General features: G+C 38.8%; 1 protein-coding gene across 1 annotated transcript; it reads left to right on the forward strand.

The window, feature by feature from the left end:
• The first annotated feature begins 6,293 nt into the window (after positions 1 to 6,293).
• Tbx22 (T-box transcription factor 22) lies at positions 6,294 to 25,138 on the forward strand. Its single transcript, XM_052745741.1, has 10 exons — positions 6,294 to 6,821; positions 13,180 to 13,356; positions 13,930 to 14,107; positions 14,891 to 14,992; positions 16,414 to 16,588; positions 17,557 to 17,721; positions 18,045 to 18,109; positions 18,513 to 18,598; positions 21,355 to 21,986; positions 24,718 to 25,138. The coding sequence occupies exons 2-9, from the start codon at positions 13,182 to 13,184 to the stop codon at positions 21,951 to 21,953; spliced, it is 1,545 nt and encodes a 514-aa protein (XP_052601701.1). The 5' UTR covers positions 6,294 to 6,821; positions 13,180 to 13,181; the 3' UTR covers positions 21,954 to 21,986; positions 24,718 to 25,138.
• The last annotated feature ends 411 nt before the right edge of the window (positions 25,139 to 25,549 follow it).

The following is a 25,549-nucleotide window of genomic DNA, read 5'->3' on the forward strand; positions in this document are numbered from 1 at the left end:
CATCCAGTCTCATTGGGTATATTGACAACACCTCAGGGCTGTAGAATGGTGGCAGAATTTAGAAATTCCATACTTTCTGATGTCTCAGTTTTCTGATCCTTTACTTTCTAATTTCCCCAAAGGTTCTGCAACTATAGCTATTGCTAGCTCACTACATTTAACTATCTCTGAGCCTTGATTATTTCATCTGCATAATGGGGGAGATGAAGTCACCTAAATCATTTGGCCACTATGAGATTGCACAGAGCATATAAAAATTGACATGTTCTAAGCTTCAAATGCAATGCTAGTTGGTTGTTAGAAGCCACACATCTGAGCTTGGTGTCTCCTCAGAATGCCATCAAAGTGACCTGGACTTTGTCTGGAAAACCAAGCTCTTCTCATGTTTTGAACTGCTTCTCCAAATATTTTTGGTAGGAGCCATCATGATATTGCCTACTCACATCAGATACATCCAGTGCTTTATATGCCCATAGGTGTGCTGAAGCAAGGTCTGGCAAGTTCCACACCCCCCCCCCATTGATTACCAGATTCTGTTGTATGTTAGAGACTGGTCACTCAGAACACTTCACCCTAAAGGTCAAAAGTGAATGATCAGCTACTGCCTGGCTGTGAGGACCTGGAAAGGAGTACTATGAACTCGAAAAGGACATCAGAGGGAGGAGGAGGTCACAGTTGTTTCCAGTTACTCCAGTGGAGATGTTAGCCTCTTCAGCTCCATTGAGTGGTTACCCACCACCAGCAGGTTCTTGCACAAAGCCATTTTCCTGAACACCCACTAAAGAGACATTTAAAAGCTTCCAGAATGGAGTTTTTCCTGTGATGGGACTCTCATCCTCTCCCCAATGCTTGTTGCTCACAGGCACACACACACACACACACACACACACACACACACACACACACACACACACACGCACGCACACGCACGCACACGCACACTCACATGCAATATTTCATTCATAATAATTTTCATGTGCATTCTCACAGAAGAAAAATAGTTACAAATTTCTTTATTTTGCTTGGGAAATGATCAGATCTGGTTGGTAATTGCCTGCCTGATCAAGAGCCATTTCCTTCATGGTTAACCAAACATTGGCTCCACTCAGCTGGGCCCGTTTTAAATATCACCAAAAGTGAATAGCTCCAATTACTACAGGAAACACATTTCCCGACATGAAACAAGCACCAGAAGCAGATTTGTCCGTGTCTCAAAATGCACGTCATTTCAAGGATAGGCAGGCATGTTATTCCTTTATCCGCTGAACCCTCTATCCCTTGCTCCCATATACACACAAGCTCCACAACACACACACACACACATACACACACACACACACACACACACACACACACACACACACACACACATTTTAGGAATTGTGGAAGAACTCTAAAATTTTGTTTCTGAGTTCCCTATGAAAATGGCTAGAACTTTTTTACAGTGATACTTCATCTTAAAATTGAAAAAAAAATCATGGAAAGTCAAACAGGAAGCAAAGCTCCCCTTACACTTTCCTTGGAGGAAAAGAGAAATAGACATCATAAAAAAATTAGTTTAGAAAGTATTATACTCCTCTTTAGATATTGATTATTGTCAGAGGAAATAGTTCAGACAAATCTTAGATTTGTTGGAGACTGACAGAATTGGAAACTTTAAGAATTCAGGCATTCATTTACAGACCTTTTGTGCATCCCATCCTCACAATTTGGTGCCTAATTTTGGTAAAGCTATTAATAGCCCTCCTTGGTCACTAGATCCCATCTAAGGACCATGAACTTGCATTACCTGATTCAGGGATTCTATTCAAGAGACCTCTTACTCTGACAGTGACACAGGATTCAGGTGTGGTGTAGCCAAATGCCAGACGACAGAAGTTGTCCTCCTTCCTTGAAGAAATGTCCTGCTTCCAGTAGTATAAGAAATAGAAGTAAGAGAGCCCAAGTTTGTCCCTGTTAGTCTACACTAAGCAAGAATCTGTTTTCTTGGGGAGCTTCTCCAACTAAAGGAAAAAGTAGTTGAAGTCACTGTGGATCACTCAGCTCTAGGCCATAGTCCATTACAATTCTTAGTTGTCCTGAGGTGATAAATCTGACAGGGAAAAAAATTGAAACAATGTTCTGAGATATACTGAAAGAGAAACTTAAGGTTGTGAGTTCTGGGGACCTGAAGACTGAAGAGACATTAAGAGTCATCACACTTTCTAGGTTACAGGACCCACCAGGCCACCTTCTTGGGCTCACTGTGATTAAGTTGCTTGCTTGCTGAACAGCAAGAAGAGAGGATGTCTGGAGTCAAGCTGCTAAACTGCTATTGATTGAGTCTTGAAAGAGATTTTCAGCTGTAAATGCATATGTTTAGGATAGAAATGAGAACATTGTATTTTAAAGTCAATCCACATCTTATTCTGTTCGTTCAGTCCTTGGGAGGCACTACTCCCCCTTACGTTTTCCTCTAAGTATGTCAGCCTAAAGCTCAGAGAAGGGCACAGCCAGGCAAGGATACAAAGGGAGACACAGAGAGGATGTCCTCCCAGCACCCCCAAAGCCCTGGAGGCTGAAATCATCTCATTGTGCTTTCATGGCTGACCTTGAGTCAAAGCAGGTTGAAATTGCATGGAAGAAGGTCCCAGCAAGGTCAGTTCTAGGAAGTAACAAATTTTGCTCCACCCACTCAATGCTGGAAAGAACTGCAAGTTCTCTTGTGCAGTTCACTTGTGCCTTGACCCTAGGCAGAGTGACCTCTGGGCTCCCAGAAGAGCTAGTGTGGGCATCTTTGAAGTGGAAGAGCTCAGTCTGAGACTCGTCGGGCATTACCATCATGAGCACACAGAGACCCACTGCTACTTCTTGCCTACCAGGTAAATTCCCCCTCCTTTCTCACCAGGCTGTTGCTTTTTTTCGGGTGCCTTCTGCAAAAGTGTTCTTTATAGGCTCTGTCATCCCTCTTAGATATCATTAGTCAAGTCTTTCAGGTTAGGATGATTCAGCTGAAGTCAGACTTGGTGTCAAATTCCTTCACCTGGAAACTGGCAGATTTCCTGAAATCACTGCTTTCTAGAGCAGTGGTTATCAACCTGTGGGTTGCGAGCCCTTGGGCAAACTTTTATCTTCAAAAATATCACACCACGATTCAGAACAATAGCAAAATTATAGTTATGAAGTAGCAATGAAACAATTTTATGGTTGGGGTCACCACAACATGAGGAACTGTATTAAAGGGTCACAGCATTAGGAAAGCTGAGAAGCCTCTGGGCTGGGACAGAAGGCGCTGAAGCAGAGGAGATTATTCTTCCGTTAAGTTAGGAATGCCAAAGTAAGTTTAGAGAGCCTAGGTGTGAGAAGAGATACTTGTGCCTTGCTAAAAAGTGAGAACTGTGGCTGACATGGAAGACTGTTAGCTGAGTGCTTAATATTGAGAGGTGACCTTGGAGGCAGTCTGTGAGCAATGATGCCTTCTTCACAGGCTCTTCCCTAAGGAGCCCTGGCTTGCTGAGCCAGAAGGGTGTGGTTTTTTCTGTGCCCCTTTGTATGCACTTGCATCCACAAGGGGCAGCAGAGTTTGTCAAAGGATGTCTTTTATTTGTTCATGTTTTCTCTCAAGAGATCTTGAGTTCAGATACAGCAATTGTAACACACGCAGCCACACACACATATCCATCCTCCCCACACAAGAATACACATCAAATACACTTTTATTCAGACTAGTAAAAGATAATGTAGAAAATATGTAATAGTGAAAGGAACATTACAGTAGTTATTGTAGATTTGGCACAATCATTCCTTCATTCCCAGCTCTTCTGCCTGTTACTGAAAGAGCAAAGAGTACAGAAAAATGGCAGAAAAAAAGAAATGTGAAAAATGAAAAATAAATTACACTAGATGAGAAAGAAAGAGATAGAGAGATAGAGAAATTAAGAGACATAAAGAAACACGAAGGAGAAACCTCAAATAAGTAACAGGTATCAGTGAGATAAAGAAAAGCAAGCATACAGAAAGGGACCATGAGGGATAAAGAAGAGGAATAGAGACCCACTGAGCATCCTGTCTGTGAGTACCACATCCGTAAGTCTGCTTTCTTGCTTCTGGAGAACTTGAGATAAACTGAAAGTCTTCAAACTGTGATATTCCTCTCAAGCATGTTACAGAACCCCCTGTTCCCTCTACTGTGGTGATTTGAGTTAATCAGTACAATGCCATAAAAGACAGCAAATTTGCATTAGATAAACACACCATCACATTAAAAAACAAGTTTCATTCAGGGGCTAGAGATATGGCGCAGCAATTAAGTGCACTGGCTGCTCTCCTAGAGCTTCTGAGTTCAATTCCCAGCAACCATGTAGTGGCTCACAACCATCTATGATGGGATCTGGTGCCCTCTTCTGGCACGCAAGCATACATGCAAACAGAACACCCATACATAAAATACATAAATAAAATAAAATAAAATTTCATTCAAGACTGACTTTAAAATATTTATAATGCCAAAACAAAATAATGATGAAAGGTAGGTAGAACATCAGTTAAGAAAGAAGTCATCCCTGAAGAAAATGCTTATATCACTTTGTAGATATCTTCATAATTATGAGTAAAAATCTGCAGTAATTTTCACAGAATACACAGACACAAACACAAATAGCTATTCAGAATTTTTTATTCTGTCAAAACAAGTAAAGGTGAATTAAAACATAATGAAATATTCTAGTCAGAGCTGGAGGAATGGCTCAGCAGTTAAGAGCAACTATTGTTCTTTCAGAACACTTGAATTCTATTCCTAGCGCTCAACTGAGGCACCTCACAACTGCCTGTAACTCCAGCCCTATGGATTCAGCCTCCTCTGCTGGACATCACAGGCACCTGCCCTCACATGTAGGTACCCACACACAGATACACACCCTTTCATATATATATATATATATATGAAACTAAAAATAACAACAACATTACTAGATCTTTAAAAATGAAATACTGTAGTTAAGGAGACAAGGGGAGATGTCCAACAGATGGCTGTTAGACAAGGAAGGGATGAAAATGTATATGCCTGCCAATGTAAGTGAGTGGAAGTTTAACAACCATGATACATACACAGAGGACCTGGTGCAGAGCCATGCAGGCCCTGTGCTTGCTGCTTCAGTCTCTAAGTTCATATGAGCCCTGCTTAATTGATTTAGGGATACTTGTTCTCCTGGTGTCCTCCATCCACTCTGACTCTTAAATTCTTTCTGCTTCCTCTTCCATGGGACTCCCTGAGCTCTGAGGGGAGGGATTTGATGGAGATATCCCATCTAGAGTTGTTTATTCCAAGGTCTATTTATATCATTCAGTTTAGCATTTATGATACTTCTAGGTCTCTCATTCTTGTGCCTTCTCTTGGGCTCTTTTCCTTCTGTTGGTTTACCTTGTCTCACTTAAATGTGGTGGTTTTTGTCTTATCTTACTATATTTTATATTGTTATGTTTTATTCTTAGGTCTTAGAAACCTGTTCTTTTCTAATGAGGGACAGAAAGGGAGTGGCTCTGGATGGGAAGGGTGGGGCAGGAACTGGGAGGAGAAAAAGGAGGGGAAACTGTAATTAGGATATATTGTATGAGAAAATAAATTATTTTCAGTAACAGAAGAAAATAAAATAGACAAAGAAAAAGAAAGTTTAACAACCAAGATATAAAATATTGAGTAGTCATTAGTTCAGGTTGACATTTGCAAAATGCATGTCCATGTGATAAAATAGATTAGAAGCACTATCTGAAATGAGTTTTGAATATTGATACCAATTGCTTTAATGTTTACTAAAATATTAGCACATTGAATCCTATAATCCAACTATTTATCAAAGTGTCATTTTCATAACTGCATTGAAAAATTAAAAAACAATCACCCTCCATGAGCAATATGCAAACATGATTTTAAGAATTATGTATACACTATCATAAAATACATAGTTGAATATTCCAACTATCTAACAACCTTATTGGTAATGTCATGTGAGTCATGTGTTAGGCTGGAGACACAAAGGCAGAGGTTTGAGAAGTGGCAGTCATTTTACTGAGATGATTGACTAAGGTAATTTTTAAAAATATTCTAAGTCAGCAATAATCAAGTGAAGTGTTTTCAGGGTATATATTGTAGCACAAAAGTTTCAACTCTAACATACATACCCATCAATTTTGCTCTTTCTTCCTCTTCTTTTTATCTAGGAATTCAATTTGGTAAATACAAAGAGTATATTCTTGCTTCTTTTCAGTGGTTCCTTTGACATAACTCTCCATAATTACCTTCATTGCTTTATTACTGACAGTTTTTGGTACCTAGGATATTCTGACTTGAACAATTACTTCAAGCAGGAATGCTTGTCTAGTTGTGTAAAAACTTCATAAAGGAAGACAGTGGGTAAAAGTAAGCATAACTTCAGCGTTAAGCATAGTCACTGTAGATGTCTACCTACATTTAATATTTTGATAGACTTAAGGGAAACACTTCATCCTCCCACCGTTGTAGATGCTAGGTATTGCTGAGCTCTAATCCAATGAAGATCATTATTGAGATATGGAAGGAATCCACTTACACCTTATTCACTTGCCTTAAGCATGATGGAGTGGAGTAATACATTAAGGAGTGAGAATATACTAGAATACCTAAAGGGAGTTCTAGAGATTAGAAAGGCATAAGATTTGGTAGACTACAGCCTATGGTGTGACTGTTTCCTTCTTTGTGGCAGGTCCGGTTCATGCATGATTAGATTAGACAAAGAGGAACATGGGCCACCGATTTGGAGTCAGGGTTTGGACTACGTTGCTTGCATATAAAATCATTTGGTGAAAAGGTATGTGGAACAGAATTATAAAAGCATGTTTTCCCCTAGCTTTAGAGAATTGAAACGATTCTTCACAATATCTTCCAATAATTCATTATTGGAATAAACTTGGTATAGTCCTTTTCAAGTGACCTATGCTGGCCGTATTTTTGATATCCCTGCAATTTTGTTGGTTTGCTTGTTGACTTATGTGCTGAGGATTGAACATAGGACCCTGCACATGCTAAGACCTAAGCTTTGACTTCACACAGCAATATTGTAATAATAAAACAGTTGTACATATTTTTGGAATACAAGATGATGTTTTTTTAATTTTAATTTATTTTGCAATACAATTCAGTTCTACATATCAGCCACGGATTCCCTTGTTCTCCCCCCTCCCATCCCCCTCACCTTCCCCCCACCCCCACCCCCATTCCCATCTACTCCAGGGCAAAGCCTTCTCCACAGCCACAGACTGAGGTCAACCTGGTAGACTCAGTCCAGGTAGGTCTAGTCCCCTCCTCCCAGGCCGAGCCAAACAATCCTGCATAGGCCCCAGGTTTCAAACAGCCAACTCATGCAATGAGCACAAGATCTGGTCCCACTGCCTGGATGCCTCCCAAACAGATCAAGCCAATCAACTGTCTCACCCATTCGGAGGGCCTGATCCAGTGGGGACCCCTCCAGCCATTGGTTCATAGTTCATGTGTTTCCATTCATTTGGCTATTTGTCCCTGTGCTTTATCCAACCTTGGTCTCAACAATTCTCGCTCATATAAACCCTCCTCATTCTCGCTAATTGGACTCCCAGAGATCCACCCAGGGCCTTGTCATGGATCTCTGCATCCAGATCCCTCAGTAGTTGGATGAGGTTTCTAGCACATCAATTAGGTTGTTTGACCATCCCATCACCAGAGTAGGTCAGTTCGGGCTGTCTCTCGACCATTGCCGGCAGTCTGTTGTGTGGGTATCTTTGTGGATTTCTGTGGGCCTCTCTAGCACTTTGCTTCTTCCTATTCTCATGTGGTCTTCATTTACCATGGTCTCCTATTCCTTGTTCTCTCTCTCTGTTGTTGATCCAGCTGGGATCTCCCGCTCCCCCAAGCTCTCTTTCCCTCGACCCTCGCCTTTCATTACCCCCACTCATGTCCAGGCTGTTCATGTAGATCTCATTCCATTCAAGATGATGTTTTGATACATATACACAGTCAGCACTTGTTATTGTAATAGTGCCAATAGAGAGACAGAATGGTAGCTTAAAAAGTGTAGATTTGATTCAAGTTTGATGTTTTAATGAGTGAAGACTGAAAGATGTAAGACACACAGTTATTAACTGTGTACATCATCCCTACGCCTGAAAGAGCTGAAGTAAACAGACAATACCTATTCTTGCAGTTACTCAGATAATTATATAATAGAGCAACCTGTGTGTTCATTTTATTCTTTTCTCTTATCCATTGACTTTGTCTGAAATTATTCAAGGATAAAATTATCCTTAGAGTTCTGAGGACAAAAGTGCTAACAAGAAGCTATGAAAATCTGGTAACTTTAAGTGATGAGTTAAGTGAAAAAAGAGTTATATGGCTTTGAGTATTAGAAATACAATGAGCCTAAGCCTAATGTTCTATTATCATAAGAAAGCCTTCAGTATTTGTTAGTAATAAAACATAATTAAATTTAATAGAATAACTTTTCCTTCAGCTAAGTTTCCATCTGTCCCCTCGAGAAGAACACAGCTAGTAAGGATAAAAACTTATCTCCCTTCTCTCTGTTCTCTAACTCTCCCTAGGAACAATGATGACCATGTTTTCCATGCATAACTCATATTCTAGCCTAACTCAATTGTTAGACTAATAAGCTCACAGAAGTTCTTGAGAGATCATACCAAATTAATGCAAACCAGAAACTGAAAGATCCACTGTGAGAATTTATTTAATATTTGTTAGGGCAGTTTCCTCAAATCCCTGGAGTAAGAACACAGTTATATGTTACTGGCTTATCATTTACAAATCCATCTAATTATGTGAGACTATACACTTGCATTGCATTGATAGAATACCAAAAATATTATTACAAAAGCAAAGTTAATGAAGTCAAATTTGTGTTCTATTAGACATATTTCCCATGGATTTTGGAAACCCAAATGTAGTATTTTCATTTCATCCATTGATTCTAATTATTTAAAAAGTTTACAATTTAAGAATGATTAGTCTTAACATAGCTGATCTTTTGAATCTGATGTAAGATTTCACCAAAAGTTGTGGGTTTTTACATTGGCCTGGATCTCTTCTCCTAGGATGTGGACTCAATTTACAGATGTATAGCTGATACAAAGACTAACACATTCTTGAAATTAACTTCTTTTCTCTTTAATGTTGAACACAGGTATGAACCCTGATTTAGGCATTGGGCTAAGTGGTTTACAGAAATTATTTTACTTGACCTTCTGATAGATCTACTCTCTTACAGAAACATAGTCTGTGATGACAGTATTATATGGAAAGTCTTAGATTCCTGGGAAGAAATTAATTTAATGCCAACAAAAAGATTTCTGTAAGTCACTCAGAAGGTAGTACAGTCAGAATCTGAATTAAAACAATGTTAACCCAAAGTCCGTCTTGTTACAGCTTCAGCTTTATCCCTGTTTATTATCATATTCCTGGGAGATCAGGTAGAAACTCAGACTACTCACCAAAGATTCTAGTTTGTATTGGAAGTTTACAATCCTCAGAGATTCAACAATTCATGAGTTCCTTATCCCTAAAGCTCCTTTTGTTGTAAAAGAAGAAAGAGGAAAGGAAGACCTTGGTATCAGGGTGATCTTCCAAAAACCTTGTCAAAGTGAATACAGTTTTTTCAGGATTTCTTTTGTCTGTAAGTGATGAAAATTCATCTGAAACTCACTTAAGCAAACAAGGATGCCTTCCTGTTTTATGCAACTTAGCAAGTACAGAAAATGTTGAATTTGGGTACTCAAATGATATGATGGGGCTGCCCATATCTGACAATTCTTGGCTGTGCTTTCTCAAGGGTTCATTCTAGATCTAAAAATAAAGTCATGAAGAGGAGGATCTTGTGTCTGATTCACAGTCTACAAGGTTGTAACTACATAAAAACATCATAATATAGCGGAGTGAAAATCAAGGGAAAGAGAGAATAACAATTGAAGGAAACAATCTCCATCAAGACATTGCTTATGCTTATGCTAAAGAGTAACATTAGATGTCCAGTCAGGCTCCAAGTTCTAACTTTATTATATAGTATCTGTATGAAAATACAGACAGACATATACATCACATATATTTGAAATAATTATCTCCAAATGAAGAGTGAGAGTGGAAATATCTCCACATATAAGTTTGGTATCAAAGTTTTAGTTAGTAAGCACTGCAGAACCCAAGATACTACTCTAGGTAGACTTAGTTCCCTTAAATATAAGGTTTTTTTTCATGTACATACACTTACCTAGAAACAACATTTTCATACTTTGTGTCATAAAAACTTTAATAATGTACCTGTTTATCGTTATTAAAAAGGTATTACAGTGTTTGGTAGAGATACAAATTACTTTTCTATATTTTAAATACAAATATCATATTCAAGAATAATTATAATAAATCATATGCCCTTTAATGAATATTTATCTTTAAGTATACAATCCTCTTTCTCCATTTTTCACTGCCACCCCATGACAGAGAATCTGCTTTGAAGGATCGTCTGTGTTCCTGGAGTAAACCTAGGGTGTACAGAAAGGAGACTTCTGTGTATGGATAAGGGATACATAGTGGATTGTCCCTCAAGCCCCCAGGACTCAGCAGCTCTGAGCATGAGTAACCCAGCAGATTGCAAAGCTGGTTCTGACATGCTTGATGCTTGTAAATACAGGGTAACAAGAATCACTTGCACCTTAACCCAGCAAACTTGAGCAAGAGCGGAGCTACGTTTTTGTCAGTGTAATGTCATCAGATAATTACTAAAATGGGAAAAGGAAAGGTTTAGGTTACACAAATACGAAAGTTCTGGATGACTAAATTACATGCATATAATAAATATTAAGGAAGACATTTCTTGTAATACAGGAACTTATATTCCAAGATATGCTATTTCCTTGGTTAAAGAAAATCATATCATGGTAGACAGCGTGAAATACTAGAGCTGACATTGTAACAAACATCCTTTACCTAACTTTTATAGAGATCTCTTCAAAACCTCTACTAAGCAAAGCTTCCTCTTGCTATACAAAGCAGTGCTCTGCCTCTGAGAAACAAAATGAGTCAGGTTCAAAAGCAGGAAAATTCCAAGACAAGGGAGACAAATAATTGAAATGCTATTACAGCTGTTAGCAGACTAAAGTTAACCAATAAACTCTTGTCTTTTCTGTTTCTGAACTGTACCTTTTAGATAAGAACATACAATAGTATTTGTGTATATATATATATATATATATATATATATATATATATACACACACACATACACACACACACACACACACACACATATATATATATATATATATATATATATATATATATATATATTCTGAGTAAGAATGAATAACAAATATTCTGCCTCTGGATTTTAATAGATTAAAGAAATGTTCATGAGTTGTGGCAAAGATTATATCCAGTCCTGTATGTTTTCAACCCAAGTACTTTTTTTGTACCTTGAAATTCTCCTTGCCCTATTTGCTTAACTCTGCATACCCAGGATAAAGATAATTGTCTTCCAAGCTCTATACTCGATCATACCCTTCAGTAGCATTAAAACTACAAGGAAGTCTTTGCCATGGCATCTAACATCATTAGAGTACTTTAACCTATACTCAGTTATCTAAAGATGTCCTCCCCATAGCTGAATGACCCACCACTGCTTTAAAAATTGTCCCATGGAAAATCTAAGCTTGCAGTTACATAGTTGAAATTGAAATGCTGTGAAGGTCTTTCTTTCTTAAATTCACTATTGGGATAATATCCATTCATTCTAATTCCATTATATTGTAACTGGATTTGAATTGACTTTGAATGCCCTTTGACTAAACATATCCAAGGAGAAGAGAAGAAAATTTCCTAAAATGTTCAAATGTCACCAGCTTAGATTTTGTTTGCAAGAGTCCGAGAAAAAGTGAGTGACCAAGTGACAGACACAAAAGCAAACATGTCACATTTGCAGACAAAAGCACTCCTTGAAAATGATGATAGTCTCTTCTGAACACAAAGAATGTTGTTACTCACTTAGAAAAGCAAAACCCAACTCAGGAAGATATGTAAGAAGGCACTAAAACCAATTACTTAATAGTTAAGCACTTTAATTTTTCAACACATTGTTGGGAGCAAAGGTTCCCTTGTGCTGCTGGTAACTCTCTACTCAGTTTGCTGTTCTCAGATGGGTTGTGTGAATTTGAACAGGGTATGAAGGTCCTGCAGAAGCAGGGCTAGAAGGCACAGGTTGGCTCTATTCTTTGATCATGGTGTCTAGGATACTCTTGAAATTCTTTACTTGAGTCCCCCCCCACACCCCCCCCCAGTAATAGAAAGAGGTTGTATGGGCACATCTACCTACACTGCCCTTGTAAGGTGCTAACTGCATAGCCCAGAAAGCTTGCACTCTCTCCTGTGTTTCCAGTGGTGTCACTGGAGAGCAAAAAAAAAAGTCCTAGATATATTTATCTGAGTCTGGTTAAGTAATATTTGCTCTTTCTTGGAAAAGTGGCCCCTCGCGGGCAATTATTTCACATGTCTTAGCGTTTTACAATTTAATGTAAAACAGTAACCTTGTGTCTCCTTCTCCTCTTTCCTCCCGCCTATCTGGAGCCCCACTCCAACCAACCCCCAGTCTCTCCTCCCTACCAGACTAAAGTGTCACTCACAGCGGTTTTTTTTTTTAACGTTTCAACAGCTTCCAAAACAAACAGTGGAGGTTGTGACCGGCTGGGTATTCACTCAGTTGGATGCAACAGTATCTCTCAATCGCTTTGGCGTGAGTCGCCATTGGTGGCAGGTCTGTTCCCTAAAAGGCCAGCATTTGTCAATCTCTGGGCTTTGGCAGGTCCCAGAATCAAGGATTTGAGGACTGATGGTACACACGTGTCCACTGAGAGGGAGGAAAACTAAAAAGGAAGGGAGACTACACCTTGTAGGATTTCGACTCAAGTTTAATCTTCCTCTTTTATTTTGTCTATTTAAATAAAAATACATTCATATATAACGAGGGGGGAATTTTTTTTTGTTAAAGTGCGGATCCAAAAATTGGTTTTCAGATCTAAGACTTCTTTTCTGTGAGCTTTTCCTCCCTTGCCTCTCATCTGCGCCCTCCCTCTCCCCCTCCCTCCCGAACCCAGCTCAGGTTGAAACTTTGCAGTGCACACTCACTTCTTCCCCTCCAGGGATGGCTCTGAGCACTCGAGCGCACGCCTTCTCGGTGGAGGCCTTGGTGGGGAGACCCAGCAAAAGAAAATCTCAAGACTCAAGAGAGGAGATGCAGCCTGGGCTGCAGGAAGAGCGGGGCACACAGAAAGAGGAGGAGGTACCTAGCAGAGCTTCTGGGGACTGCAAGCAGCCGGGTGAGTACACTCAAGCAGCCCGGTTCCCTTAAGCGCTTCACCGGCGCTGGCTGGATCGGATCTTCTTCGCCTCGTTCGTTGCGCTGTGGCAAAGATGTTCTGGCCCAGTCCCGCAGGTCAGGGTGTGGATTGTGGAACAAGTTAGCCACCTGACTTGAGTACAAATTTCAGAGAGTCTGAATCGCACTTGGAAATGCTGTGGTTTGTCTGCAATGAAAAGGAAGGTCCCACTTTTAGAGAAGTGAGTCACACACCCCTTACAAAATCCTAAGAGCCAGACCTGACTCTTCCTCTCAGTAGGAAGCAGGGTGTTCCCCAAATTCCCAAGAAAATCTAGCTTTAGATTCAGCTTTTGGCAGTTTAGGGGTGAGAGAATTTTAAGGGTGCCACCTTTCGTGCGATGCAAATTGGGACCCTCTCTACATTACTAAACCACAAAGGGTTTCGTGGGGGAACTTATGCGTCAGACTCTAAAGTTTCTGGGAGGGAGGAAGAGGTCTAACAGTTCAAAGATAGTCTCCAGACAAAAGAGTGTGTGCAATCTGCCAAACTCTCAAACCCCGTGTCTAGCAGAAAAGCGACCCAAGGCAGAATCTTCAAAAACTGCTTTCTCCTCCTGCTCTGGCGGCGAGAGCAACAGCCAGGAAAGTCCGCAAGGAAAAAATACTATCCAAGTGGAGCTTCAGGGATCCGACCTATGGAAGAGATTCCACGACATCGGGACTGAGATGATCATTACCAAGGCCGGCAGGTTCGCCTGGGGCAGTGATTTCCCTGAATCACACACAGTAGGCTCTTAAGGAGGAGAAGCCAGTTTTGTAATGGGAAACTCCTCCCTCTCCTCACTCTTTGGCAGACGACTTAAAGCCACAAACTACTCAATTTGTTCCTCCGGGAAGTACCTAGCTGCATTAAATAGACTACTCATATTTTCTGATACGTCCTCACTCCAAAGACTCACTCTCCCAACTCCTGCCTGTGTACTGTAGGCAAAAATCTAGACCTGTACAGGCAGGCAAGGGTCAGACCTCTCCCTAACTTCGTACTGCTGTAGGCAGCCTCTCAGTTCAAGCCTAGCAAATAGTGGCAGACAATACTGCAGCCACTGCCCTCCAGCACAGCATCCCTGGCTCAGACCACCCGGAAGCCGGCCTTTCCACCAGCTAGCCATTGGGTGTGGGGCAGCCTCCTCATTAGGCTTCCTAACTTCAACCTTTGCAAATGTACCTCTCATGCCCTTCCTCTACTAAAAGTACAGGAAAGGAATAAAACTTTTCCCGTCCTTATCATTTTGAATGTCACGTGGCAGGTCATGGATGCAGACTTTTCATAAAGATAGTTGACACCACTAGACAATCTCGAGCTTTTCAATCAACCATCTTTTTTTTTTACGTACCAAATGCCACTTCCTGAACACGTCATGGAAAGGGAAGAGTACTGTATTTGTCCATAACTCATCTTCCTTCAAAACGTCTCTCATATCTGCCATGTCAGGTTCTATTTTCCATCCAAACCCCTATTTTCTTTCCCACAGGCGTATGTTTCCTTCTGTTCGGATCAAGGTGAAAGGGATGGACCCAGTGAAGCAATACTATGTGATTTTGGATGTGGAACCAGTGGATTCCAAACGTTATAGGTAACTTGGTAGATAGGGTCCAAACAGGCTGAGGACACAGATTCAGAGCATCAGTCCTGCAGCCTGGCACCTGACAGCAGGATTTGAACAAAAGTATGCCCAGTGAGGAGAGAGGATTGCTCATCCTTGGACTCAGATAGTTCAATTTTCTCATTTGAATCTGGGTTCAAAGTGAAGGAAGAGCAGGTCTTTCCTACTTCCTCCTCATGGAAGTTGATGTCAAAGGGCTCCTTACTGTACCCTAAGCCTACCCGCTGTTTGTGCCTTAGATATGTAAAGTGTGGATGCTCTGGCTTCGCAGAGGCAAGAAATTTGAAAAACTTTAGAGAGACATGCTTTAGGCTCAAAGCAGACCCTGGCTTCTGGGATTAGGCTGTAATCTGGGCAGGTTCACAAATGATGTCATGATTGCCCAAATCTAGTGGCAGGGTCCTAGGGTCAGTGCTGGACTTTTGCTCATATGTTGTCCCTCTTTTAGATATATGCCTAAAGGAATAGTCAGACAATGCCGCGATTCTTTTATTCTTTTTTTTTTCTTGAATACCTTGAGGAGGCTGGACCAAAGACAGACAAACTGTTATAAAGATAAGAACCTTTTGAGCTAGCAGCACAGAAGGTACTGCCCTGCTGATGCTTTGACGGGGACCTCTGGAAGTGAAGGGGAGGGTGCTGGGAAAGCAGCCCGAAGTCAGCTGGGTGCAATCAACCCAGAGGCGCGCCTGGTGCCTGGCCCTAGGAGAGAGGCCATCTAGTACCATAGCCTCTTCTCAAGGCAAGAAAGTGCAACTCACCAGCTGGTTGGAACCTCCTTGGCTGGCCTGGAAACAGAAGCAGCTGCTTGCACTGAGGCTGTTTTGGGGAATGCTCAGTTTGAGATCGGAAACAGTTGGGGGAGGGGGGGGGATCAGGCCGAGGGCGCTCGAGGCAGACGGAGTTCCTTTAGTTTTCTGATGTGCAGTTTAGTTGGCAAAGGGGTTCAGAGCAAGAAAGGGCTTTCACTAAAACTATTAAGCATGGGCTTAACAGACATAGTGCTTAGCCTTCTGCTTTGTTCCTCGTGCTTCTTGCTTGCTTGTCATTTGTGGATTTTTTTAGGCATCCCTGCAGTGGGAAAAGGAATCAGACTGATTCCTGCTCCGGTTTCTGTGAGGAAATACCAGACACAGATATCCCATGCTGTTTTTACTCACCTGGACACTTCCTTGCATTTTCGTGGCATATGCTTACTTACTGTTTGTTTGTTTGTTACCCTTGAATGCTCTTTGAAAATGAAGTTGGAGCTTCTCTTTATTTACTGGCCTTTGGAATAAGCGTTTTAATCTTTGGTGAGGCTCTTAGGTGGAGAACTCCGAAGCCTCTCATCCCTCTGCTTTGTGCTGGCTGAGCCTAAAACCACACCTTGCTCTTTTTTATTCTCTCAGGTATGTGTATCACAGCTCACAGTGGATGGTTGCCGGGAATACTGACCATTCGTGCATCACTCCCCGATTCTACGTCCATCCGGACTCCCCTTGCTCAGGAGAAATCTGGATGCGTCAAATCATCTCCTTTGATCGAGTGAAACTCACCAATAATGAGATGGATGACAAGGGCCATGTAAGTGAGCACAATCTGTCTCCTGGAGGAGGTAGGTGCCAAGGCCAGAGGTAGTCCTCAAGAGGGCATTCTTCTTTGTAAGTGTTGAATGTTTTGGAAACCAAGCTCTTGGATTTGTAAATCAGAGACCACAAAGGGCTCGCTCCTCCAAGCTCTGTGATCTAACAGTGCTGGACTGGGGGGAATGAGTGCAGGGAACTTGAGGGCCCAAAGACCCCGAAGAAGAGACAAGTTTAAGCTAGAGAGGGTGTCCCATAGTGGAGAGTGGGAGGGCACACATCGCAGGACTGTCAGGCATCTTGCCTTCCCTGGCAACACTGTGGGCTTTTGCCTTTCCTGGAGTCCACACATTTGTTACAGCGGTGCCTCTGATACAGCGTGGTGGGAGGATGCAAGGCAGCAAATGAGAATCCAGACTGTCAGTTTCCACAACGTGCTGTCATGGGAGTCAGTTCCTCCTTATTTTCAGGTTTCCTGGATCTTGAGCCTTCTCCCTAGAACACTCCTGCCTGTGCCCTGCCAACCTAGTCTTGTGCCAGCCACAAAAGGAGAGAAGGAAACTACCGGGCTTAGGAGGTGGGGAGTATCAGGTTTCTAGCCACATTTGGTACCATCAGTTACTGCCCAGAGAATTTATATCAGGTGATCAGGTACTCATGACACATCCACATCACATGGTCAACCACATTCGGAAGCAGGAAAGGCCCCAATCTGGCTATGAAATTTGCTACATGGTGTCAGTGTCACTATGGTGCCTTCCTCTGGAAAGCCTTCAGCCAGGAGGGGTTCTGTTGGGGACCAAGCCCACAACAAAGTTCTAATTTGTGGTTATCTGAGCCTTCCTGCATACTGTTATCTAGTGGGGTTTTTTTGGGGGGGGGTTGTCTTCACTGGGGGTTATCATCAACAGGGTGTGGTGTTGGGGAGAAGTTGGTATTTCAGATGGTATCTAATCATTTTTCCCTTAGATCATTCTGCAGTCCATGCATAAGTACAAACCCCGTGTGCACGTGATGGAGCAGGACTGTAGGATTGACCTGTCCTTGATTCAGTCCCTTCCTACTGAAGGAATTCAAACATTCTCCTTTGAAGAAACTGAATTCACTACGGTGACAGCTTACCAAAACCAGCAGGTAAAGCTGTCTAGACCTCAGGAAGTGGGAGTGGCCCCAGTGGGATATGGGATAGAATCAAGCAGCATTGTATGGGTTACATTGTAAACAATGGAGGGGGAAAACTCATAGTTTTACTTCATTATCAAGTGTCATTTGATAGAAAGTTATACGGTTCTTCTGTTAAACAGGAGATCATAGCAGAAGGGACCAGTAGGCAAAGGAAACAATCATCTTAAATCTGACTTAACTGTGTGCTTGAATTTTTTCCACATTATAATGGCAAGACTGTTGCTGAGAACACAGCCTGGACTTTTCTCTATGTCTTTCTTTTGAATTCATAGATTACAAAACTGAAAATAGACAGGAATCCTTTTGCCAAAGGATTTAGAGATCCTGGGAGAAACAGGTAAGTAAAGCAGCATTCCAATTTAATATTTGTGTAGCCCCTTAATAACTACTAGAAATAATAGGTAAGTAGAATTGCAATCATACAGAGTATTTATGTAGCTCTTTTATGAGTACTAAGGATTACATAACTGTGGGTCAGAAGCTTACACTTTTAGGGATAGTAGGTGGTAGGAAAGAAACTGCATGTTTGGATGCCATGTCTTTTTCTACTGTACCTCCTGGCCAGTGGTAAGATATTGTGCAGTATAGATTTGTGGAGCTTACAGAAATGTACTCAGATCCTAGCTGTGAGTGAAAATAATAGCTCAGATGATTGCTCATAAAATATAACAGGTTTATATGAATCATTATATTCACTAAGTGTTTTCTGGAGTTGCTGAAAAATAAATATCTTTTTTTAGGGGTGTATTGGATGGGTTTTTAGAGACCTACCCATGGAGGCCTTCCTTCACTATGGATTTTAAAACCTTTGTTGCCGACACACAAAGTAAGAAAACTTTTAACTTTCAGTTTTATTTTTACATATAAATGCAGTAACAACAGCCATAATTCTTTTACCAAATACTACACAAAGGAATAAGTATATGCCAGAAAATGTGTGTTCACAAGCAATATGTATTTGCTATGTGGGGAAGTAAGAAGCAAAAACAGAGACAAACTGACACCTAAGGGAGATAATAAAGTTATGTTGCTGGTGGAATTTACTGCTTATCTAGCTTATGGAATTATCTTACACTCTTATCATGACATCATACATGGATTGTGTCTTTGGCCCATTTGTGGCCTAATTTGGAAATATATAAGCTATATAAGTTATTTTTTATCTTTATTATATGTTTGAATTATTTCATTTGTTTTACCTTTACTTAGTTCTAATTTACCTTTGTATTGCATGAGAAGTAAATATAAAAAATAAAAGTAAATATCAAAATAACCCTAAATGATCACATCTAGTTTATTTTCATATATACTTTGCTCTTATTTTCACATTATTTAAAAAGTCATTGAACACATGGTAGAATTTATAGAATGTAAAGTAAAATTCATGATGTGCATGGTAGAGGAGCTAGGAAAAAATAAACGCAAGTATGCAATTATAAATTCTTATACAGGGTATGGCATAGTACTACTTGAAAGGAAACAGAAAGTAAAAGATTAATACTACAAACAGAGAGTAATAATTAAGAAATTATGATTAATAAGCCAAGAAAGAAACTCTCAGCATACAAAAACCCAAAATGAACTAAATATAGCATGGATGTGGTGCTTTGTCTACTTTTTAAAATAGAAAAAAAACCCGCTTTAACTTACACATTAAAATTGAGTGTATTAGTGGGGTACCATGTGATGTTTTTATTCATGTATACATTAAAAATATTTAGACTCATTCAATTATATTTATCTCCTCAAGCCTTTTTTACCTTTATATGGTGAAAACTTCCAAAACCCATTGCAGTGTTTTCCAAAGTACAATATACTATTAACTATAGTCTCTCTACCGTGCAGTAGCACATGTCAACTTCTTGCTAGGGTCTCCCTATAACTTAGAAGCCACTGACTTGACATTCTTCATCCCCTTTTTGACCCCTATTTTTCTCAGTATCTGGTAGCCATTATTACATTCTCCGTTGTCATAAGATCACCTTTATATTTCACGTATGAGTGAAGCCATACAGTAACTGCATCAAAACCAATTTAATTATCATGTCTAAAAATATTTGTAATTTGCTTCTTCTCAGACAGTGCATTGCCTGATGAAAGCATCATCATCATAGTTGGATAATACACGTGTTTTAGTAAAATAATCTATAACTTTATTTCTGAAATATTTAACTATAAATAGAATATTTTATTTGTAAACAGCATAAAACTTTCTCCATTCATCTTTACCCCATTAAAGTGCACTTGTCTTTGGACATTTACTTAACATTATTTTTATGGAGCAAGATATCAACATTATGCTTAAGTTTTATATGATGCCATAACAAGTAATTGTAATGTGAAGAAATGAGATATAATCATTTGTTGAAATGATGTGATTTAAAGAGTGGTATAGAAAACTATGAGCAGTTGTTTTACTAGAATAATTCAACTGACAACATTAGGCAGCATGCTTTTAAAATATCCAAATAACCTAATTTCAAAAAAGACAAAAGTGATCATTAATTGATCACTTAAAATATAGTTAATTCCATCATTTACAGTGTGAAGAGTTCACTCATATGGGAGAGGAGCAGTCATTTTTAAAATAACTTTTGACTGATTTATTACATGTATTTGTCAATCTGCTGATAAAATATTAGTGTATGTTTATATTTACATATACCCAAGAAAAATAACCAAATTATCAATAAAATCTCCCAACTTCATCAAGTATGGTCAAACATAATTGATTGAATTCAAACATTTACAAAAATAAAGGTCAGAGTCTAGATTGTCCTGTACCATATAAATTTTATTATCTGTTAAACCAGTGGTTCTTAACCTTCCTAATGCTGCGACCCTTTAATACAATTCCTCATATTGTGGTGATCCCCAACCACAAAATTATTTCATTGCCACTTCATAACTGTGCTTTGCTATTGTTATGATTTATAATATAAATGACTGATATGCTTCCCCCCAAATGGGTCATGACTCACAGGTTGAGGACCACTGTGTTAAACAACAAAAGACTTTGGATATCATAAAGTAAACACTTTCCTTCTCACCTTGATGCTTCTTAACTTGAAACACTGTCTTCAGTTCTTGATAGAAAAGAACAATGGAAACCTCCCCATCTATGATTTTCACATAAGACAAAATATTAGTTATTGTTAATATTTTTTCAATAATAAAATTATTTTCACAGTTACTTGATTTTTACACTGAAAAGATCTGTAAAATCCCAGACAACAAATTATTTTGTTCAATATGCAGTTTTTAAAATAAAAGGTTAATTTTTATTTGTAATATATTATCGACTGAATTATATATGGGGCTTCTCTAACTGTTGGATAAAATGTAAAGAGCTTGAGTATAGTGAGTGTTCAGTGTGTGATGCACAGTAGCAGAACTGCCAGTATTAGAGCTACGATGTTCAGAGTCAGCTAGAGGAATAAAAATATCTTTTCCCAAGCTGAAAGAACTGTGAACTTGCAAAGAAAACCACTCCAAGAATGGGACAGAAAGGGCAATAGATATGATTACTGGTTCCCCGGGAAAATCAGGTTCATTATTCACTGACTGACTTGTCTTTGACAGGTGGAAGCAGTGGATCATCTCCAGCGACCTCTAGTGGAGGAGCTCCCTCTCCTCTGAACACCTTACTTTCTCCTTCTTGTTCTCCACCTACACCTTCGTTTCACATACCTCCAGGCTCCTTTGGAATGACCTATCCAGAGACATACCTGCACAATATAAACCTGCCCTTCTGTTACAAGATTTGTCCAACTAATTTTTGGCGACCACAACCTTTTGTCTTACCTACTCCCGAAAGGCTACCAAGCTTCAACAGTTCTCAGTCTTTACCCCCACTCATGATGGAAGTGCCCATGGGATCATCTAGGGGCATCATCAATTCAAACAGTGGCTTACATGAAGACTGCAATGGGCAGTGTCTACAAGCATCTCATTCTGCCAATCAAATTTTATATGGATTACAGAATCCTGGAAACATTTTCCAGCCAAACCCCATTGCCCAAGAAACACTCAGTTGCCCTTTTCATCCTCCCCATGGCTGTTATAGGAACAACTTCTCCATGCCATCTAGACTCGAAAATGCTACCAACCATCTCAGTGAAAATGACAACAGTCAGATTTCTAATTCACATTGGTATCCAGCAGTCAACCATTGTCTTTAATGGGACAACAATCACATTTTAAGACACTTACATGTAAGCACACATTTTCTTTATTTGTAACAAAAGAAAGGACAATGTCTCTTTAAAACTTCCTTACTGAACAGCATTGTTTTGTTTTGTGTTTGAAGGAACTTAACAAATGTTTACAAGAACTTCTATATAATGTTATCTCTGACCTGTAAGAATATGATATTATAATAGCCTTGGTCCTCAAATAAGTTACTTAATAAATATTGTTTGGTGAGATAAGCCATCAGTGATAATTAATGTCAAGAGATTGTCTCCAATTACAGCATTGTCAACTCACCATACACCTGTGTTTTACCTATTAACAAAGACCAAAACAAGATGGATATAATTTGTGTAAAAACAATAAAAGTATTTCAGTCCTATCTATGAAGGTTGGCTACACTATAAATATCTATTAAGCAATCATGGCAAAAAATTGAATGATTTGTTTGATTTGTATTTGCTGCTGAAAGAAATAGTAATTACAGTTTTGAGGTATAGACAGGGACATGTTTCCAAGTATTGGTTTTGATTAATCTACGTAGTCTGGATAATATTCAATTCTAAAGGGGATGCAAAGATCAAATGAAAGGTAAAGCATTCCAAATAACTTTGATCTTTGTTTCCATTTACTTTTGGATGTTTCACATGTGAAGTCTGTTAATGTATTCCTCTAAAAAGCCTATTTATTCTACTGATTAAAATACATGATTTTAGTCCTTCAAAAAACTGAGACAGTATTTGAAGGGAAAGAACAGATTTGAATCCGTAGTTATGAAAGTAGCATTACAATGGTAGAACTTAATTACCATTTTCACATCTTGTGTGTTACTCATGGTAAATGAAATGGATAAAAGTAAAAAGTAACTTTATTTTAGCTTTTGAATTTGAATAGACTCATTTCATCAATTCTTAAATTTCTGAGAAGAATTATAAAGTATAACATACATTCACTGCTTGTCTTTAAAATCAATGAGATATAAACGTTTATAGCAATAGTTGCAGTCATTTTATTAAGCCAAGGTCCTTTAATTACAGCAATATGACTGGACTTCTCCCAACACTAACAGATCTACCAAACACCTTTTCTTGTTTTTCTAAAACACACCAGGGACAGTGTATACTTATTATCATATGGACAAAAATAGTTATCTCATCCTAAATATTCTTTATAAATATGCCTTCCTATAAAGCATTTTCTCCCGACTTCCAGCAATATAAACAGAACAGCACATGGTTGCATAAGACTAAATATTCTAATGAAGAGAATGCATTATTTGCAGCTTACACCGATGGGGTGTCTATTGCAAAAGTCTCTGAGGAATGAAATATGTACTATTCAAGTTTGTTAAGAAAGGGGTTAAAGAAACAAGTACACTTTTTTGCCTACCCTACAATAGGAACTCTGCAAAATACTTTAGTAAAATAAATTATGGATTTAACATAGCTGCCTTATCAAATTATAATGAAACTCTCTGATAACTTATGTATATGTGATTATTTCGTTAAGTAACAACAAAAAGTTATTTAACTGAAAATTAAAGAAAATATCTGAGTTGTTCTTTAATCACTATGTAAGGGAATACATTAATTTAATAGCTATTCCAGGGTATATATACCAATGCTTTAAATGTCAGATTTTTTATGTGTTGCATTTGTAAATCCAAGAATATGTAATTATACTAGCAATACTTAATAGAGGCAAAAATTTAAATGCTAGTGTTTGGTATTCATCTTATGTTATTTCATAAAAAATAAAGAAGTTGTGCCTTCACGCTTACAATTATAGTAAATGAGGGAAATTCTTCATGGAAAATTAGGCTTGGAGGAAACTTCAATCAAGTGGCCCCTTTCCCTCCTTGAAATAAACTGTTCATCTGTAGAAATCTGTTAACATGTCGAACTCATGCACATAAATGTTTAATACCCTTACTACAGCTCCTAAATAGATGCTACAGAACTCAAGAAAGTTGATAAATTGTGACTATAGTTACAGAACAGCAACAACAAAAATCTATCTGTCCACATTTAACTGCCTTACTTTAAAAAAAAAAAAGCTTTCAAAAGCATCTGGTTAGACAAAGTGAGAAATCGTTAGCCAATGAAAGTGGCCACATGATACTGCATAAGTTCCAAATTCTAGTAATTAAAACTTCTATTTCCACCTGGTGTGAAGATACATACGTATACACACACACACACACACACACACACACACACACACACACACACACACACACACACACCTCTTCTTTTAAAAAGAAAACAACAGACTGCATTTATATATCTGATTCTTAAACTGACCTGGTAAGTAACTTTCCCAGATAAGGCTAGAGAAAATAAACCTTGCATCAATTTTGTAAAATTTGCACATTGAGTCAGGAAATAAGTGACTGATAACTTTATCCTTGTATAGTTCTCAGTCAAGCTTAGACCTGTAGTCAGATTCCCTGGACAGGAAAGTATTTTGTGGAATAGACAAGCTGAAATCAATGACAAAAGTTGAGCTTGGTTGAAGTTCTAAGTGGACAGATTGCTATATTACATTCCTTATTACATTTTAAATATTAGTATGACTTTAGGTAACATGATTTTTAGAACATCAATATCTTTAATATTTCTTTTCACTGTTGGGTGCCTAAACTTTGTGGATATTATATTTTGGAAGACCAAATTATAACTTTAACTTTATAGCATTTTAGGTTACATACTTTTAGAATCTTCAAATTAACTAATGCCATTTGCTTCTATTTAGTGTGCTTTGAAAATGAAGAGGCTTCTTCAAAACTCCCAAGCTGTGGAGAGATGTTTCACACTGCTTTCAGGCATGAGTTCTCCATATGGTCTGGGAATGGACATGATTTCATTCTTCTGTGAGGCTGAAGTATGTCTGTGGCAGGAAAAGAAATGAACTATTAGTCTCGGCAAGTGATGACTCAGTGAATAATGAATGAGTCTTTGAAGCATCTGCATCTTATGTGCTGACAACATGACAAGGGTGCCAACAATGCGCAAAGAGAAGCATCTGCACTGGACAGTATGAAAGATTTTCCTTAAGTTCTCCTAACCGTTTCTATTTTGCACCTTGGGGAAAATTAAGGCACACAAAGCAAGTACAAAGGTAGCCAGAATGTAGCTGAAATAAATGTGCTGTTTAAATACTAAAATATATTTTGCAAAAGTTTATATGCATGCTAACAATAAATTTAGTATGTTTCAAGTAATAGAATGTATATATATATAAATATGTGTGTGTGTGTGTGTGTGTGTGTGTGTGTGTGTGTGTGTGTGTGTGTGTGTGTATAAAGTGGGACATTTTTTACATTTTTGTCTCCTTATTTAATCTCACTAACAAGTTTTTTATATGTATGTAATTTTATAAATTAAAGATGTCACTCTAATATGTGTATATATGCACACAATGCATGTGTGTGTATGTGTGTAATCTCCAATGGGATATTTAGATTTCTTTTTAAATGATTTACACTGTGTTTCTTCTCCCTCTCCTAAAGAGAGATTCTATATAGAAAATCTACTCATTGGATACTGACATACACTATTAATTATGTATACTTATGTGGAGATAC

The sequence above is a fragment of the Peromyscus californicus genome, unplaced genomic scaffold, assembly GCF_007827085.1.
Source record: "Peromyscus californicus insignis strain IS unplaced genomic scaffold, ASM782708v3 Scaffold_10__1_contigs__length_136768540, whole genome shotgun sequence".
In the NCBI taxonomy this organism is placed as follows: domain Eukaryota; kingdom Metazoa; phylum Chordata; class Mammalia; order Rodentia; family Cricetidae; genus Peromyscus; species Peromyscus californicus.